Source organism: Botryllus schlosseri, chromosome 1 (genome assembly GCF_051294905.1).
Source record: "Botryllus schlosseri isolate E-star chromosome 1, Bs_hap1, whole genome shotgun sequence".
Taxonomy (NCBI): Eukaryota; Metazoa; Chordata; class Ascidiacea; order Stolidobranchia; family Styelidae; genus Botryllus; species Botryllus schlosseri.
The window spans coordinates 22,794,025-22,813,219 of record NC_137236.1 but is presented as its reverse complement, the minus strand read 5'-3'; the positions used below and the strand labels follow the sequence as shown (position 1 = coordinate 22,813,219).

The window sequence follows — 19,195 nt, the reverse complement described above, 5'->3', positions numbered from 1 at the left end:
CAATAATTGAATGCCGCCAAGATGCTGGGCACTGGCCCGTAACCCACAAATTATTTATAGTATCCAAAAGTTTTTGGACGCAATAGTCACTGAGGTTTAGAAGCATTGCGGAGCAGATTCCATCAATGCCCGGCGCAGTATTTTTCCTAAGTCGCAAAACATCAGACAATTCTGAGCGGGTGAAAGGTAGGTTCATTATGTCATCGCTCGGAATTTCGGATAAGACTGCGGGAATGGTGTCGCTGCAGAAATCGGAGCGACGTTGGCGGTGTAATACGTCTATATTTTCATCACTACTGGATGACGTGAAATGCCGAGCCAGTGCGTTTGCCATGTTGGCATTGTCTGTGATAAGCGCGCCGTTCGAGACCAATTGGTTTATTTGATTCCACGAGCGCGAGCCAGACATCGAACGAATTACGCGCCAGACTTTCGTCAATTTGGAATTGCGATTTAGGCTGTTGCAAAAGGACTCCCAATATGATCGTTTTGCATCGAGTAGCGTTTTTCTCGTACGCGCTCGTTGTTGCTTGAACTTGATAACATCATCAACGCTAAAGGATCGCTTCATTTTTTGATAAGAGGCCCGTTTTAACCGGACAGCTCGCGTACAGCCATAATTCCACCAAGGCACACTACTTTTCCTGAATTCCTTCGTAAGCGGAATGGTGTGCTTAGCGGCTTGGAATATGACGTTAGTTATATCTTCGATCGTCAATTGGCCGGCGTCGTTACTAAGATCGGAGAATTGCTGATGGCAAATGTTTTTGAAATCTGGCCACTTGGCCCGACGGAGTGACCACGATGGATGATGTTGATCTTGGATATTGACTTCTAGGTCGAGGCTGCTCAATATGACATAGTGATCACTGCCAAACAGTTCGTCCGTGATTGTTGTTCGCACTCTGTGCGCAATATCTTTTGACGCAATTGTAAGATCAAGTAGCGATGTTGCGCCGAGACTGGTTGACGATAAGCTGATACGAGTGGGGATGACAGTGTTGATAATCACTAGTTCCAGGTCCTCCATCACAGATAAAATGTGCCTACCATAAACGTTCGGATGATTGCTTCCCCACATCGGATGGTGCGCGTTGAGGTCGCCAACGATAAGCACATGAGAGTCGAATTTCGCGAACGACTTGCGAAAAACCGATCTGGGTATGGACTTGTTCGGAGGGACATATGCGTTGACGATTGTAATACCTCCAAGGTGGACTATTTGGAGTTCGATCGGTTCGATATCCGCAATTATTGTCTCTTTGAAAGATATCCCCGCTTTAATGAATAGGCACACACCGCCGCCGTGTATGTCACGATCATTCCTAACTAGTACATAATTCGGTATCTTGGGTGTATATTTGGCGACGAGGTGGGTTTCTTGGAGGGCAATGACATCAGGGTTAGGGTAGGTACTCTCCAGAAAATGTTTCAACTCATGAATTTTGCGGTAGATTCCTCGACAATTCCATTGCATCAGGGTGAAGGGTTCGGCTGATATGGCGTACTATGCTGCTTCAAAGTAGTATGAGGAGTTGTTAGATCGACACCTCTCATGGGCGTTGGAATGAACGGCTGGTACTCTGGTGTATCGGAACTCGCACTGGGCGTGGCACTTGCAGCACTGGTTGGAGTCTTCTCGTTCATGCGTGAGGAATCTGAGGATGTTCCTTCGTCCCCACATGGCTTACTAAAGTTTTTGATATTTTCAATGACCGGAATGTGGATTCCCAGTTGGTCGCCGGCTGACTTCGCAATGATTTCCTCAATTTGTGGTTGCTTTCCCTCCGAGAAAGCTAAAAGTGTATTTTTCATGACTTCAGCTATGAAGGTGAATAATGTCATGGTTGGGATTGTAACAAATTCTTGCGGATCCACTGTATTAGGTCGATCTTGGAATGGGGAATTAGGAGGGATGCTTGCTGCCGGTGTCGAACTCTGGTTGCGAGGCACTGTTGGAGGGTTTGATGAATATCTTGTGGCGTTTCCATGACTAGATGTTAGTGAAGGAAAAACGATTTCAGACTGCCAATTAGGTGGAGCTTGTCTTTTAAGATGAAGCTGTCTTGCTTCCCAATAGTTAACGCTCTCATTCACCATTATAGAATTTATCTTCGCCTCTTGTCGGAATCGAGTACAACCTGCATAAGCGGCTGAATGCGCAGCGCCACAGTTCACGCAATATGGAAGGTTTTTGCACTCTTTGTTACTGTGATTCATGCCGCATTTCGAGCATCGCTGACGACTTCGACAGTGCTTAGACCTGTGCCCGTAGCGGTTGCAATTAAAACAGCGGGTCGGAGGTGGATTGTAAACCCTCGTTCGAAAACGCAAAAACCCGATGTTAACAACTGCAGGTAAGATGGTCGAGGAGAAACACAGCAAGACCGACCGACTAGGTACTATTCCTTCCTTAGCGCGATAGCTCAGACGTTTCACGAAGGTAACCTGCTGACTACTTAGGGCATCTTTTATCTCGGCATCGGACATGTCGAGTGGGACATTGCTAATCACTCCACGCACTTCTGGAGTTCTGGCTTTGAAAATCTCTGCGCGTATTTCTATCGGTTTGTCTGGCTCGCCCAGATTATCACATGCCAATAATTTGGATAATTGACTATTGTTAGAACATTCAACGCACAAGTCCCCAGATGGCAGGACACGAATATCGCGATATCGACCTCCGATAACACGTATCAAGTTTTTGCTTATGACATCACAATCAAGCGGTGAACAGTATTACAATTGAGATAACATCGTACCATACTGCTCATTAACCTGTGCGTCAACCTGTACTGGCCCATAAACCTGCCTTTGTGATAGCTAGCCATCGGCTCATTGTAATTCGGATCTGGTACACCCCTGTACACCCCATCCGAGTGGTACACCCTTTGCAAATTCTGGTACACCCTAGGGTGTACGACAACCCCGGTTGAAGAGCACTGCTGTACAACATATATCAATAAAGCGTTCACAGTCAAATATGCGAACCACACACAATCACATACCCTGGTTATTGTTGGATATGTACGAAACCAATAAATCGATACATTTCTGTTCCTTCTACGTCAATAATACAAGCGTCATTCCAATGCATCGTTCGAATGTAAGGTTCGTCGGGTGTAAAATCCATGTCAAATAACACCAAAGTGTGCTTTCCGTGTTTTATTATTTCCACCGACGCTTCTTGTCTGTGTCGTAACACTATGGTGTGGGGAGTTGAAAAACGGTTGATTCTGAAACGGATTGACATGACCAACAGAATCGACGTCAATAGACTTGTGACGATGTCGTTTCAAAATGATACCGATCTCTTGTGGCGACGACCGTTTCGAAATGTCACCGGATGAACTGGACCCTTACGATGATGTGTTTTATGATCGCGTGTGAAATCGCGAGGTAGTGTTCTATTGTGGTGTACGATTGCAGTCTTCATTCCACAGAAACACACCTTATTGGATCACAGTATCAGTCCAAGATTTGCAGAATCACTGTTCACGATATTTATCTGGAGTCGTTATGTGGGAGTAGTGACATCCATGTATCGTGTGAATAACAGATCGCAATCATTTCGAGCACCCGTGATTTGATAGTTCACCTTGGTCAAACGCTGCAGCAGAGAACTTCGGTGTCGACAACACGATGGATATTGACCGATGTATCCAATTGGTCTGGGTGGTCTGTCCAGAGATAGGGCCATGACTATCTTGTAATGTTACAACACGATAACACCATCGAGTAAATCAATGAACGGGGCCGAAATATCGATGTAATAGCGTGGACTCAGAGTCATTGCAATGTGGCTTATTGGTATGACATTGTTATCGGGTGTGATGACATTCGATCTACATCAAAACTACCGGCTATGATAATGTCTGTGGATCGATGTTTGTATACCAACACATTGCATGCAATGTCACACACCTCCATTTACGCGTATACTGATGTGGGCAAACAAGCGCGACGTATGTCTGGATGGTATTTTTTCGTCGAAACACAGGGTGTAACATGTTTACTTTGAATATTGTTCATTGGTTTATCAATTCAGAGTTGATATCCGGATCCGGTTACATACTTTATCAGGGTTTCCGATTTCAAACTGAATGTCGAGACATACATGACCAATAAAGACACAATATAGTAAACACGCGGGGGAAAACTCGACCTGGAATTGTTATCGCGATGGGGGACATAAATCCAACCGTTTTCCGAACACCGTTATCCACATACCAACCATCGTCAAGGAGGTGTTTTATTCAGACATTTTGACTCTGGAAAATCCAAAGCACGAGCCCGGCCATCACAGAACTATCGAAGCGTATTGTCCAATTTTCCAAAAACATAAACGTCGATGTACAACAGCACATTGCATGTGGGTAACCGATGATTTTGATGGGTTGCATCAGCACAAGTGAATATGCGATTACACAAATGTATTGGAGTTGTTGTTGGTGTATATTTTGTCGCTATCCGTTGTAACAATATACAAAAATATCAAATTGTCAGGTGTGTTTGTCAGATTTCAAAATGAAAATGGTATTGTTACCCAGGTAAAAGATAGATTTCCAGGTGAGAACTGTATTGGTACTCAGGTAAATGATAGTTTTCCAAACGAAAAGAGTTTGTTACCCAGGGAGAAAATATATTTCTAAAATAAAATGATTAGTTACTCTAGGTAAAAGTATTTTTCCAAGTGAAAATGATATTTTTACTCAGGTAAACGACGGACTACCGAGTGAAAATGGTTTGTTGATCAGAGAAAAAATATATTTCCAAGTGAAAAAGGTTTGTAACCCAGGGAAAAAATATATTTCCAAGCGAAAAAGGTTTGTTACCCGGGGAAAAAATATATTTCCAAGTGAAAAAAGGTTTGTTACCCGGGGAAAAAATATATTTCCAAGTGAAAAAAGGTTTGTTACCCGGGGAAAAAATATATTTCCAAGTGAAAAAAGGTTTGTTACCCGGGGAAAAAATATATTTCCAAGTGAAAAAAGGTTTGTTACCCGGGGAAAAAATATATTTCCAAGTGAAAATGGTTTCTTACTCTGGGTAAACGTCAGATTTCCAAAGGAAAGTGATATGTTTAGTCAGGTAAACGATGGACTGTCAAGTGAAAGTGGTAATTTTACACAGGTAAACGTCGTGGGCTCAGTGTCGTTGGTCTTGTTAAACGTAGCTGTCGAGTTGTACAATATACTTGTCGTGAGTATACAATTACGAAGGGAGAAAATGAAATTGCTATTATGAGTGCCAGAAGGTTGTTGTATGTAGATTTGACAGTAACCCTATTATTCACATATGACAAACACAATCATTGCCATTAACTAACTTGCTCGGTCTCGATCAATGCAAAAGAGATGATTCGTTTTTTGAAACCGTAGCGAAGACCACATGTAAATCTATGCGATAGACTTCTATCTCCTGACATTCAGTCGTGTCGTTTGCATTTTAATACGGACCTTAATGTATGACATGCACACACTAACGCCGTAAACAGAAGTCGATGATTTTGATTATTAAAAATATTTCTTGACTACATCGGAATGTCTATGTTGTAGGAAGGAAATACTTTTATGGAGTTGTGTGTTTAATGAAAGCGATTGGTTACAAGTATGTGTTGGGAAAATAAAATTTATTTTTCTGTATGTGACAGTTTGTGACGGAATGAAAATAGATTCGTGGTTTTAATTGAATTGTGACTGTGTTGTTTTAATGTATGCTTCAACAGGTAGACTTGACACTGAACAACAATTCGACTCACAAAAAATGTTTGTTGTATGATTTGTCACTGGTGTGCGAAGTGTTAGGAATATTTTTGTATGATAATATCTTCTAGCTGTTTTGTTGTGAGGGCAATCATGTGATGACTCATCACTTTTCGTTAGCAAAGTAGATTGATCTATGTGAAAGATGTAAGGACCGTGACTAGAAAACATATGTACTTTGTTGTTGGAGTAGCTGATTTACTGCTATGGCGTTGACATAACCCTCTGGAAGTGAGTATGCTTTTCTTTCACGAAAGTTTACGTGGCTCCGTTGTAATAAATTTGTGTTAACTAAACTCGGATGGATACCGCAATTGTGCTGGACTTACACATGGTATTCGCATACTGTACACATACAGACTTTTGTGTAAACAACTCTGATGTTTCTGTTAGTCCTAGTTCTGTGTTGAACTATTTGATTATTAAGATACATGAACACCCATTCAGACAATAAAGTTCTTGTGATATCGAAACAGTTTGAAAGCGTCACCAATCATTGCGTATGTTCGTAGCATGAGCGAATATTTTCATGTGTCATGAATATCTTTCGTATACACTTAGTATGAAATGACATGTGTGGAATAATAATTAGTGTCGTACAAAAGTAAAACTTGTTGTGTTTGATTGCATACTTTTTTATCGTTGTTTGTTGTTGAAAGATGGGTGAGTTTACATTTAAATATAGTAAGCGGAAAAACTCATGTAATAAATTTTACTCGTTTGAAAATCGACTCGCGTGAAAATACCGGTTAACAGTATCAATATGAATGGTATATTATTTTTTGGGATATGTACCAACCTTCTAAGTATAACTTGTCAAAAATTTATCATGCCATAGAAAAGTCGGTTGTTACGAATTCGACACAAATGTACTTCGATTATTACGATGATGGAAATTACGATCAACGGAGTATTTCGAGGTGGATGTGTATCGTTTGGTATGTTCACCAATCACTAAATGTCGGTTAGTTAAACGATACATTCACAGGTTTACCGAAATCTTGATTTACAAACGACAGCTTGATGATGTAAAGCTCAACCACTCAAATGTGTTCATTGCAAAGTATTTGACCGAAACAAAATATCGAATGGAGACCAACACATTGGTTTCATTTCCGAGTGGGTGAACATTTTTTCTGCTGGGCCTATATGATTTACATTTAGAAAAACGATCTACGCCGATTAGGTGACACTGTTTAATATCCAGCGAGTGAGTGAAATTTCTTAGGGTTCTGATTTACCGAGTTAATTATCAGCGATGGCCAGGTATGATTTGTATTTATAAAAAGCGACCCACGCCGATTAGGCGACACTGTTTAATATCTAATGAGTGAGTGAAATTTCTTAGGGGTTTGATTTATCGAGTTAACTACCGGCGATTCAATCACATCCAAGTAACGTATTTTAGTGACCGAATATTGCGACGAATGACAATAAGAAAATTTCTCTGATCGTGTGCGTTGCACAAATAGTTCTAGTATGCAATCAGTGAACATCATACAAATTGACAACGACTTTCCTTAGTTTGGTTACATGATGACAATTATTCTGGAGGTTCAAATCGATATCGCTACTATGAACAGCAATACAAACAAATTTTTGTAGATTTCAGTGTAGCACATACTTCGATATTATTGTTATGGGTTTTTGTATTAACCAAGACCAGTTGAATAGAATCGATCCAGTAAAGATACCTCTATTTACTTTTTTGATGATCAAAGTCTTAGAGTGTGACCTCGTAATGTTTTTACATTTCACGCATTTTCGACAGAGAGTGTGAACAGAGTTTACCACAGATTAAATGACACCGCCCCGGAGCCCAAAGTGATATTTTCGTACTGTGTGATGTGCGTATGTTTCAATTCGATGTCGCAGATTCCGACAATAAAGTATTGCACCGGTTGTTAATCAGCAAACGAAATTGTTGTTTCATCTTTAGTTTTGTTACTGGAAACAATTACATTTGTAAAATATTTTCTGATATCCGCGATACGCAGAGTGATATGTACCGAGGTGGAATAATTTCTTCAATCATGAACATTTCAGACACGCATAGTTTTACAGCTCGATACGTTAATAACAACGGTACTGAAAAGATTGTTGTTGTCATAATAACCTTTACCACAACACCGGGTCTAATTAACACGAATAATTTAATGATCAAGTCATTATCAACTATTACATATGGTACATCAATGTGTCAATCCGTATGTTTACAGCATGATAACTTTCAATGTAACACCGGCGTTTGATCGTATAAGAAATGAATTCTTAACTACGTTGCTCGACCTTTCAAATGTCGTATATTCAAAACATATGTTAATCTAAAGTCGCGCACCAAGTAGTAATTACTTCATCCTACAGTTGAATAAAAAGATGTGTAGGGATATGAATACAACCGAACTTGTTATGGATTTTAGGTTTTAGTGATGGTATGGACTCGTGTATGCTTGGCTGTTTTTCATACTGATACTGTTTGAGTTGGTCGGGTAAGTTACAAACGGATTTACTTGACAATGTTTTTGTGGTTGACTCTTTGAATATGGTAAGATGGTAAGATGTCGAGCCGTAATACTATTTCCGTTCACTCGATTGCAACAAAAAATAACCTGATAGTTTGTTCAAGGCTTCGACAAATAGATTGAAATATTCCGATTTAACTCATCGCGTCACAAGTCGATCGCGGTATGCACAAGTGGTTGTCAAGTTAGAAATATTTACAACAGGTGCTATTTCATTGATTGATTCTATTGTGTGTAGTAACACAGTAAAATATCGCGATAGTATTCACTGAAACCCTATTTGATAAACGGAAAACTCAGTCGTGAATAGAGTTGTAAGTTTCAAGGATTGTTTCAAAGTACGATCTTGAAATGTGACTGGATCAAAGTTGGTAGTCATGTTTGTCAATATATTTCAATTCAGACTATGCCAAAGTCCTAATATTTCATTTGGGATTATCTGAATTTACTTTTAGTACATCCTGCAAATGGATTCGGATGCGGCACTATAACATTTTTGATAATAAGGACTCAAGGATTTTCAATCAACAATACCTGAATTTTTTGGTAATGATAGAGTTGTCAAATGATTAGTTGCGTGTTTTTGTTAAGAGTTTGATTTCATGTTGATAAAGACAATAACTGTATAATGTACATACTTGTGATTCTTGATTCTTGTAGAGTTATAGTTGGTATTGATTCTATAGGTGTGAAAACAGCGGCGCGGAATGTGCGAATAATTCGACGTGGCTGAAAGTCGGCGTCAGTAATATTCAGGTTACGGTCGAATCGAAAGATCACGTTAAAAAGATTTCTCAAAATAATTAGAATTGTATCGAATTAACACATTCAGATACGAATCAACTTGAGCTGTGTAGTAAGTTTCATTTCAAGTTAACAAATTGACACATCACTTGTATATTCGCATGATTCTTATCATACAACTAAAGTCAACCACGGTCCGAAGTGTCAAAACATATAGCGACCATCAGAAAGTGTCAAATTGATGGTTTACGAATCACCGTCTGCGACGACTCTGTGACAAACTAATTACGGAAATATTACCTTGTGAGCGATCGGTATGTCTGTAACACCAAATCATGAGCGATCGCTATGTCTGGAGCATTACCCTGTGAGCGGTCGTAGGATTTTAAAATTATTTCACACCTTTTTGAATAAGCGTTCACTTCACAAAGGATTAGGGTTAGAGCAGAAATAAGTGACAATTTGTCGCTATTCAAGTTACCGACACTGTGGTTCTGTTATTCGTTACTTATTAAATCTTACGAGTGAAATCAAGTTCTGTGACATACTGATTACCGAAATATTACATTGTCAACGATCGGCATGTATGTAACAGCGAGTCGTGAGCGCTGGTTATGCCTTAGGTATTATCTTGTGAGCGATCGCGGGATTTTACCAATATTTCGCACCTTTTTGGAGTGTTAGTTTGTGAACGCGGTTATTGTTGGTATTCGAATCGTCGTCAGTTTGTGAACGCGGATATTGTTGGTATTCGAATCTCCGTCTACGCCGGTTCTATGGCAAACTAATTACCAAAACATTATCATGCGGCTGATTCCTAGATTTATCCAACTATTTCACACCTTTTTACTGAAATTACGACATGCAGCCCACAGTCTATAAACGAAAGTACGAATCATCGCCGCACTCATAAGAATAACGATATATCATTGTCGCACTCACCGCAAACGTTGGGATTACTTCAAATTGCTCATATATAATAATTTGGGATATACACATTAACTAAGAACCAATCACGTGATCAATATACTTGATACATATTCAAAACCGTGCGAGAGATGCCTATACCCACAAGTACGACTTGCCAACACGAGTTTTCGAGGCACCGTGTGAGAGATGCCTATACCTGGAAGGGTCACCGTGTGAGAGATGCCTATACCTGAAAGTACGACTCACCAACACGAGTTTTCGAGGCACCGTGAGAGATATGGCTATACCTAGAAGAGTCACCGTGTGAGAGATGGCTATACCTGAAAAGGTAACCATGTCACCACCAGTTTTCACGGCACCGTGTGAGCGATCCCTATACCGAAAAGGGTTACCGTGTGAGAGGGCCCATAAGACACAATGGCACCGTGCGAGCGGAAGGGGGGGTCACCGTGCCAACACGAGTTTCGCGGCACCGTGTGAGCGGGCCCTATACTACCCCATGCAAAAAACGTTAGTTCGCGACCGATCTACTACACTACTCGCGCCGTAGATTAGGAAAACAAGGTGTATTTGAAAAATGCGTTGTGATATGGGAGTCGCCATGTCTGCTATGCTTTTCGATTAATCAACGTATCGCAAAATCCAAGATTTCGAGTCGGGTACTTAGAATTCGCGAGCGCTATTGGTCACCGGCGCGACAATAACTTAAATTTGAGGATTTTGAAGAGAGAGGATCCGAGCCCCTAAACTGGAAGAAGGCATTGTCTTCACCTCTCAAAGAGATGTTTTACAGCCACGAGAATAATTATTCTGGCCGTGATGAAAATTTACTAACAGATCGCTGCAATATTGATCAATTCAGTACAAAAATAAATATTTGGCAAAGAGTCATATCTTACACCCAAAGGAGCCATATATGGCTCGCGAGCCAAAGGTTCTGGACCACTGATATAGGCCTTAATAAATATAGCGCGTAGTCACGGGTGGAAAAAGTGGTCATTGTTGTGGCTCAAGTAGACACAGAGGTTACGCCGTAAATCGCTGCTTAAGTACAGGTATAAGGAGCGATTTCCGAGAAAGAGGAGCACTATGGCCTGGTTTTGTCTACAAACTAAGAACTATGAAGTAGAAGTAGTCAAGAACCAGTTGTGTAAGTGTAGTGTCTGAAGCGAAAATATACTTGATCACTCCGAAAGAGTAGATTTGCTTCGTTACTGACCACCTTTGACTGTACTATATGGAAGTGTGCATGTGAAAGCAACAGCGAGAGAACAGAGAAGCACTATGGCCTGGTTTTGTCTACAAACTAAGAACTATGAAGTAGAAGTAGTCAAGAACCATAACCAGTTGTGTAAGTGTAGTGTCTGAAGCGAAAATATACTTGATCACTCCGAAAGAGTAGATTTGCTTCGTTACTGACCACCTTTGACTGTACTATATGGAAGTGTGCATGTGAAAGCAACAGCGAGAGAACAGAGAAGCACTATGGCCTGGTTTTGTCTACAAACTAAGAACTATGAAGTAGAAGTAGTCAAGAACCATAACCAGTTGTGTAAGTGTAGTGTCTGAAGCGAAAATATACTTGATCACTCCGAAAGAGTAGATTCGATTCGTTACTGATCACCTTTGACTGTACTATATGGAAGTATGCATGCGAAAGCAACAGCGTCAACTAGGCAATACTAGTCTAATGTTGAAAGCAAAGTTCGATACCAGAGATTCCTGATATGGACATACACACATTTCGTAAAGGTTCGCATTCGCACGAATCTGAGCCTTTTAGGGTTTCGCACCATCCGTACTATCTTCTACCCAAGCATTAACAGTGCAATTATTTTCTGGCCTATCAAGCTACCAAATTCATCTAAGCAGCTTCGAGTCAATAGCTACTATCGAAACCTGTGCGATGTCCTCATGGAAGTGGTACAGTCATGGCGATATTACTCTCGCGTTCGTGATTAACCATCGTATATGTTTTTCTTATCTTACAGGATACTGGCAACATAACTCATGTGTGTTCGGTGCCGGTGGTTTGTGGTGGATATCTGAAAGGCAAGAACTATTCGTCAACAAGTTTGATATCAAATATGATTCAATACCAACGCGATGTCTGCGTCTGATGATCGACGACCGAACGAAAGGATTGGTCAGCGACAGAAACCCGCATAAGCAGCCCATGAAGATCTGACGGAATATTTCATGACAGAAGCAGATGTGAAGGTTGATCTAACGACGGACACAGAAGGCTGGATGCTACAAGACTTAGTTAGACTTTGGAGCAGGGGTTCCCAAACGGTAGGGAATTCCCCACTGGTGGGTAATTTCGGGATTTCTGGTGGGGAAATCTTTACAGGAATATTCTCCTTCATTGAATGTCGTTTTGAAATGCCGGCCGACTATTTCGTAGCTCATTTTCAATTCTGCGATTCATATTATCAGTGCCTCCAATTTGCAAGAATCGCCTGAATAGCGACACGTTATCTCCAGAAATGTTTTTGTTCATTTGTACACCATGATCGGTCACGAAACGCAGTGATAGAAAAATTCTGATTCGATGTAATAAGAGCTCATATTGCAGAACATGTATTCAGGGGAGATCGTGGACTCGCTAATTGATAGCACATACAAATAATATATGCATATTTATGTTATTTCAAGTTCTTTTAGTATTGTGCGAAAGTGTAGGTTACGGCGGCTTATATATATATCGCACGCATGAGTTCGTCAACATTAGGAAGTTTATCTGACCCGTGTATTATTCGGCATTTAAGTATGTAAATTGATGCTACCCCGCAACATTTGGAAAATTGTCAAACTCTTCCTATATTTCCGCAGTAGATACATATATTTACGGAGGTGCGTTTACGGTTACCAGTTCGCCGATGCGTTAATTTTATTGTGTGTTGATCAATTCCGGGGATCTTACCAATCGCCAATATCACGTACTATTCACTAAGCCAAGTCTTGCAAAATTTTATTGGAGGTAGCACTTTAAAGGGTACATATGGATAAAGAGATTTTACGTGGGGAATGAAGGCTCGGAATAAATCGGAAGTGGGGAATTGGGATAAAAAGGTTGGGAACCACTGCATTAGACTCTGTGAAATCAGAGACAGGAATATACGACATGTTCACCGAGTGGAATTGCGAGGCCCTCAAAAAGTTCCCATAACAATTGACATGCGTCTCACGAATGCAGATGAATTTACAACGAATAACAGGTTCCACTGTATTGTGGAATCGTGTTAACCCGTAGCCAAGCCGAATAAATAATTTACGATATAAAATATTAAAGTTTGTCTGCTGACTTTCTACGTGTATAATATCGACAAATATCACTCGGTAAAATTCAATCACATAACGGCAATACTCGCGATAGTTGCTTTGAAACACTCAATACGTTGTCGCGATATAATTCCAATAGTATGTCGATTAGGGTTGTCCATAATTTGGAAAATCTTACAAATCTTCGGTTGTAAGGTCTTATTCGATAGATTATTGATAAAAAACGACACTGAGCCTGAAAGAAGCTCACAGAAAGGCCGTTAAGATTTCGTGCAAAGCGTTTGAAAGTAGCTGCCGAAGAATGGGCGTGCCACCGACCATAGAACGGCGAGAAGACTAGTAATCAAGAAACCACGGCTCTTGATTGGATAATCGGCTATGCTTCAATGACCACGTCAGCAGCAGCCTGCTGATTAGGTGAACAAGGAGTCTGCTACTGGCGGCGATTCTGAAAGCGCATTGTATATAGGTTGACAAATAATGATTTAGGATTGATTAAGGGTATGTTGAGGTACGAAATACATGATGAACAAGTAACAGCTGCTTCACAAAAACGTCTAAAGCATGACTGCTTTATTGTGAAAGAAACCGCCGTAGCCTATATGCCCTGTTTTCAACGAGGGAAAGCATAGGCGCTTATGCAAGTGGCGACGGATTCCTAGTTTCAGAAATAATATAGCAATTTCTACATAATGTATGATAATATCTATAAGATAGGCCATTTTGTTGCTGTTTATCACTATCCCACAGTTGAATTTTGCAGACGTCATATCACGGTTGCGCGATAATTGAGCTAAATTTAAACGAAAACTTGAGGGGGTCCACGGCGCTCCCTGACGGTCGAAAGGGGTCCGCGAGGACAAAAAGGTTGAGAACCACTGAAATAGAGGTTGCAAGGGTAAACCCGATTATATCAAATCCCTGATGATGCTGTGTGGAACACCGTACGCATCGCCGGACACAGCTACAGCAATTTCAATTTGTTTTTCCGTCGTTCTTAGTATGCAACGTAAATCAAATTGCTGTAATTTGTAGCTCGTTTGTACTGCAGCAACTTTTGTGACAAGTTTATGTATGTTACAGTAATTTATTTTTCGCTATTTTGTACAGATTTGTTTCGAGGTTTATTTTGAACCTTATTTACACAGTAGCAATGCTCGAGTACGAGTTTAAAAGTGAATGGCGTGGCTTCGTCTGTTCTCTGAGTAACCAACTATCGGGTGATAGATAGCCTCGTAGCATAGTAGCCAAGTAGCATATGACCATGAGAATATACTTACAAAGTAAACGAAAGCTGCTAAACGGCACGTCCTATAACACTCAATTTAGACACAGGGGTATCAAACTCAAGTTTCGTCGCGAGTCGTCACATTATTCCAAAATGTTACCACAAAATCCACGCATGTGCTGTCCACTGGAATACTCAATTATACATCCTATGGATCATAGGGCTCCATTTATCAACACCTTTATTCGCAAACAATGGAAATGAGAAAGTGACGATGATTGCTCGGTTGAATACACTTATATAAATTGCTGAAACAGTGAATTTAACGACGATAGTCCGGTGTATATGCGTTATGAGGAATACACGAGATCTAACTGAATGAAACACATGCGTTGAAATTCGGTTCATTATTGTTATATGGCGATTCGTTTTTTCTGGGAGTCGAGGAACTGGAAGTCATAAGCGAAAATGAAGTGCCACCACAGATATCTTAATTATATTTTGTGTAACAGTTATGTTCTCCATATAGCATGCATTGCATATACAGGTTTCTAATTTGGGTTTTCACTTTTGAGAATAACTCTGAGCTCAGTGTGTACATTTTTCTTCTCGGAATTAAAAGTCAATGGCGGAGATTTGTTGCTGATGGCCATTGCAGTGAAGTCATAACACTACTGTTGGATGGTTATAAAGTAACTTGAACAAGCCATTAGGGGTACAGAAATTCAGAATAACGCGAAACAATAACTTCATACTGTTAATTTATTCGCTAAAACCTTTTCGACTGACTCTCTTCTGTAAGGAACGTCAGTGAGAGGGTGAATCGAATTCGAAATGTAGTAGACAGGCAAGATACGGTAGTAACGAGACAAAACAAACGTTAGCTAATACGTATGCGGTCAAAAATAACCGGAAACAACAACACAGAACATTAATGAAATATTCAAAGAGTGTAGAGGCGTTCCTTCTGGCGACATAAAATAGGCTTTCGCAGCTTTATGATCGTAAATTCTAGGTCCTTCAGATGAAAAAGGGAACGGTCACGAGCAACTATAGAAAATTGACTATCATTGTAATAATTTGCACATTCAGGATGGGATAAGAGATGCTGTCCAAATTGCAGTAAAGGCGCGATTGTCTGATGTTGCAAGGGTATACCGTCATACGTATCGATGACCACAGTTGCAGCAATTTCACGATGTTCTTTCAGCATTATGAATATTATGCAGTACTAGCCGAACTATTGAAACCGTACTGTTTGTCTTGTGGTGTATTGAAATGATAAAAATATTGACGATAAATATAATTGAAATGCAAAACGCTTTCAGAAGTGCATGGCGTGACCTCGTCTGTTTCTTGAGTCGTTACGTGGTAGATAGCCTCGAAGCATAGAACCATATGGAAACGATAATATCATTACAAAGTAAACAGCCGATTATGTGTACAAGCTTGCTCATGCCTACATACGTGTTTCGAAATAACGGTAGCTTTTATGGTTAAGGTAAGGCAGGGTACAATGATTCGAGTACTTAAATCCGATTGTAGTGTTAAAGTTTTATTTTTCATATAACGACAATGAGCGCGTTTTACCCTAAGAGTTACTTTAATAACATGATATACAGTTCTGACAATTTCCTCTCACCATGGGAGCATTCAAACCGCGTTTGGTCGTGTCTAAAAAATTGAAGCCTATAATGATGAGCGTGGTATTGGAATAAACATTCAAACTGCAGCATGGTTACAGTGCTGTGGAATATTCATTGCCAGGTACCACGAAATTATTTCCGATGACGTGAACAGGAATTGTTTTCCTTTCATCCATAAAAAGTCATATTTTTCAACTTTATAGGTCAGTGTTACACTTTTCAGCGCTCGCACCCCTTGGTCAGCCATGAAAAGTTTCTCGTACCGCATATCTAGGATCCAAACCGGTATTCCAGGTCATTATTTGAATTTATGGCGCCCTAATATGCGGTCATCGAATGCCAGACTCGGGGGGCGCGAGAAAGCATCTGAAGCATCTGAAGCGGGCGCGAAGTCGCCCGACAGAAATGAAATTTATGTAATCGAAATGAGTTTGCTTCGTGCTTGAACTTACATGTTTCAACAACGGTAATCATGCTAATTATATTGCGGTTTTGAATATCATAGTAGCGTCGTATTATCCAAACACCAAGCACTATGTATGCATATCTCTACATCAGTGATTCCCAAGCGCGGCCCTCAGATAGCCTTCTTGCGGCCCCAAAAATATATTAAGAAATCGATTTTGACAAAAAATAAAATTTATATTTATAAAATACTCATGCTTGGCTTGGCCTCTGTAGTTTTTAATTATAAAATTGCTGGAAAGTTGTGAGTATAGAGTGCTGACGTTACGTCACTGCTGTTTCAATGCAATGTGCCCTAACTTTCCAGTTGAACGAGCAGTAGCTATAGATATAAATAGGTATTGATAACTCTCAAAACCGGAAGAAAATCCTGAAAAATGGTAAGATTTTCCCACTTCGTGCTCGCTTGACTAAAAAAGAAAAAGAGGCTCAACTACCGAAAAATACAGTTTTTCTTTCACATTAACATGTGGTTGACTGAAAAAAGGGTCAACTTTCCGGTCCAGCTCCCGAAATAGTCACATATCTTGATTATTGGGTGCTCTTCCCCCCAAAAAAATACGCAAGATTTATAGAAATGGGCATATCAGCATTGGCCATGACCGCACCACAACGCACCAAGACATATAAAGTTTTAGACCATGTAACATGTGACTCCAAGAAGTGTGTCAGAACGATCGGCAGCGAGAAAGCCTTGTCCGTAAAGGACTGCTTTTATGCTGACCAAAATGTTCGAAATACCAAAAACTTCGTTATAGATACAATACATATAGGTTTAATTGTCTATATAGGCACCTAAATGACTGGCGCCGAATGTTCTTGTCTTGGCAATCTGAACCTCACAAGACAAATACCATCCCGCAGGAAATAAAATTATGTGCCAGTGAAGAAATACCAATCTTAAATCGTGTGATCTTTCAGTTTAGTAGGTTTAGGCAATTCTACATTTTTTGATATAGCAGACAGGAGGTCACGAAATAACATAATGTAAAGAAGTCATACCTAGGGGTCCGCCCGCCCGAAGATGTTTAATTTTACGGGGTCTGCAGTTTCAAAGACACCTCTCACTCAGCTCTACCGGTAAATCTGATTACGTGAGCAGAGAGGACAACCATGCAATTCCCGATCTTATTCACCGATTTTATCATGAATTATCGAAATATTCGCGCATTGCACTGTCTCACTAAACGGTACAACTTTAATTGTGTGGCAAAAACAACGTGATGCGGGGTCAGTTAATCACCCGATGGGAGCCCGGGGTCCTGACGAAGTGCTGTTACGCTCCTGTTAACGAGTATACCCCCGGAGATGTTTAATTACTATTGATGGGGCCTATAACTTTTCAAACACACCTCACTCAGCTCTACCGGTAAATCAGATTACGTGAACAGAGACAGGATTAAAATTGATAGCAATACATGCAATTCCCGATCATATTGACCGATTCAGTGATGAAACTGAATAAATTTCTCGCGCTTTGCGCGTTTAGGCGATAAAAGCTGACTCAGTCAACGGACACCAAATGCAGCAGATAAGTAGCGGTAAATTGTCTACAGTTTTGAAATCTCGCCAGGGCAATAAAACTACTCCGAAATATCTATGATGACTCTTTGGGTCCGTTTCATAGTCGTAGTATTCGTGCGGTCCCGACCGTACTCTGAATTTCTAAATTTGGCCCTCACACTGAAAAAGTTTGGGAACCACTGCTCTACATGCTAGATTGTGACTGATACCGGTTCTTGCACCGATTAGAAGATGGCTCTGAATTATATTAGCTGGTGAATGCGTGTAAGGATGTAGTAGGAGTTAGATGATGATTTGATGGCAGCCTGTCTGTCAAACATCTGTGCAGAGTGCGTAGATGGACACAGAGAAATAAGATGTTTGCTTATAAGTTCATGTCATATATGTCGTGGACAATATGCCTTCTAAACCTAAGAGGCAAGGGTTTGAATCAAAGATGCTTAGAGCGTTCAAGTATAGCCACTCCGAGTATAATACTCAATTACGGCATATTTTGTAGAATGCCACTCATAAGAAGCACATTTTATAGTAACCCAAAAGTATTCAAATGGCTTTCTTATGCGGAACACCTGCGACATGAAGACAAAAATTGTTCGTCGAGTAAAGAAGTGCCAAAATTGATGTTGTGCGGTCCGCGCCTCTACCTTTAAATTTAGTTCGTGATCAGGTATACGTTCGAGCAAAGCCCAAGTCGGAAAATAGAAGCGATTATACACAATAAAGTCGCTAAAACATGTATATTCTGCGTTCCACCATTCCACGTGATTATTTTGACAATGTATTGGATTGAAAATTTTTCCGCGCTCGGCGCGATTTGCTCGCGGCTCGTAATTATTGCTTCGTGTATTGTCTATATTTTATATGTGAGAGGTCTCTCAGAAGTGACAACTTTCCATGACATCAAATTCTGAGTTGGGATTGCAAACATTGTAGTTGCTCTTTTTAATATTTAATAATATCACGATGAAGGGGCACCCCTGATGTTTACTCTAGATCAGTGATTCCCAACGTGAACGGCATCGTCCATTGTGGGCGTATTTGCGAAATAAGGAGCGAAAATATCCAAGAGGCAACTGAGGGGAGATG

At 40.3% G+C, this 19,195-nt stretch overlaps 1 protein-coding gene and 1 long non-coding RNA gene across 2 annotated transcripts in view; one reads left to right on the top strand and one right to left on the bottom strand.

Annotated features, from left to right (window-relative positions):
- The window catches only part of LOC145434161 (N-acetyllactosaminide beta-1,6-N-acetylglucosaminyl-transferase-like), a 32,873-nt gene extending 17,410 nt beyond the window's left edge, over positions 1-15,463 (top strand). Inside the window, exon 5 of the mRNA XM_080311478.1 lies at positions 11,953-15,463. Coding sequence (XP_080167604.1) covers positions 11,953-12,149 — 197 coding nt within the window. The 3' untranslated portion in view covers positions 12,150-15,463. The remainder of the gene's footprint in view (positions 1-11,952) is intronic.
- LOC145434565 (uncharacterized) overlaps positions 1-17,998 on the bottom strand; it is a 124,381-nt gene extending 106,383 nt beyond the window's left edge. The window contains exon 1 of the long non-coding RNA XR_013913461.1: positions 17,938-17,998. This is a non-coding gene — a long non-coding RNA (uncharacterized LOC145434565). The remainder of the gene's footprint in view (positions 1-17,937) is intronic.
- Positions 17,999-19,195: the final 1,197 nt, after the last annotated feature.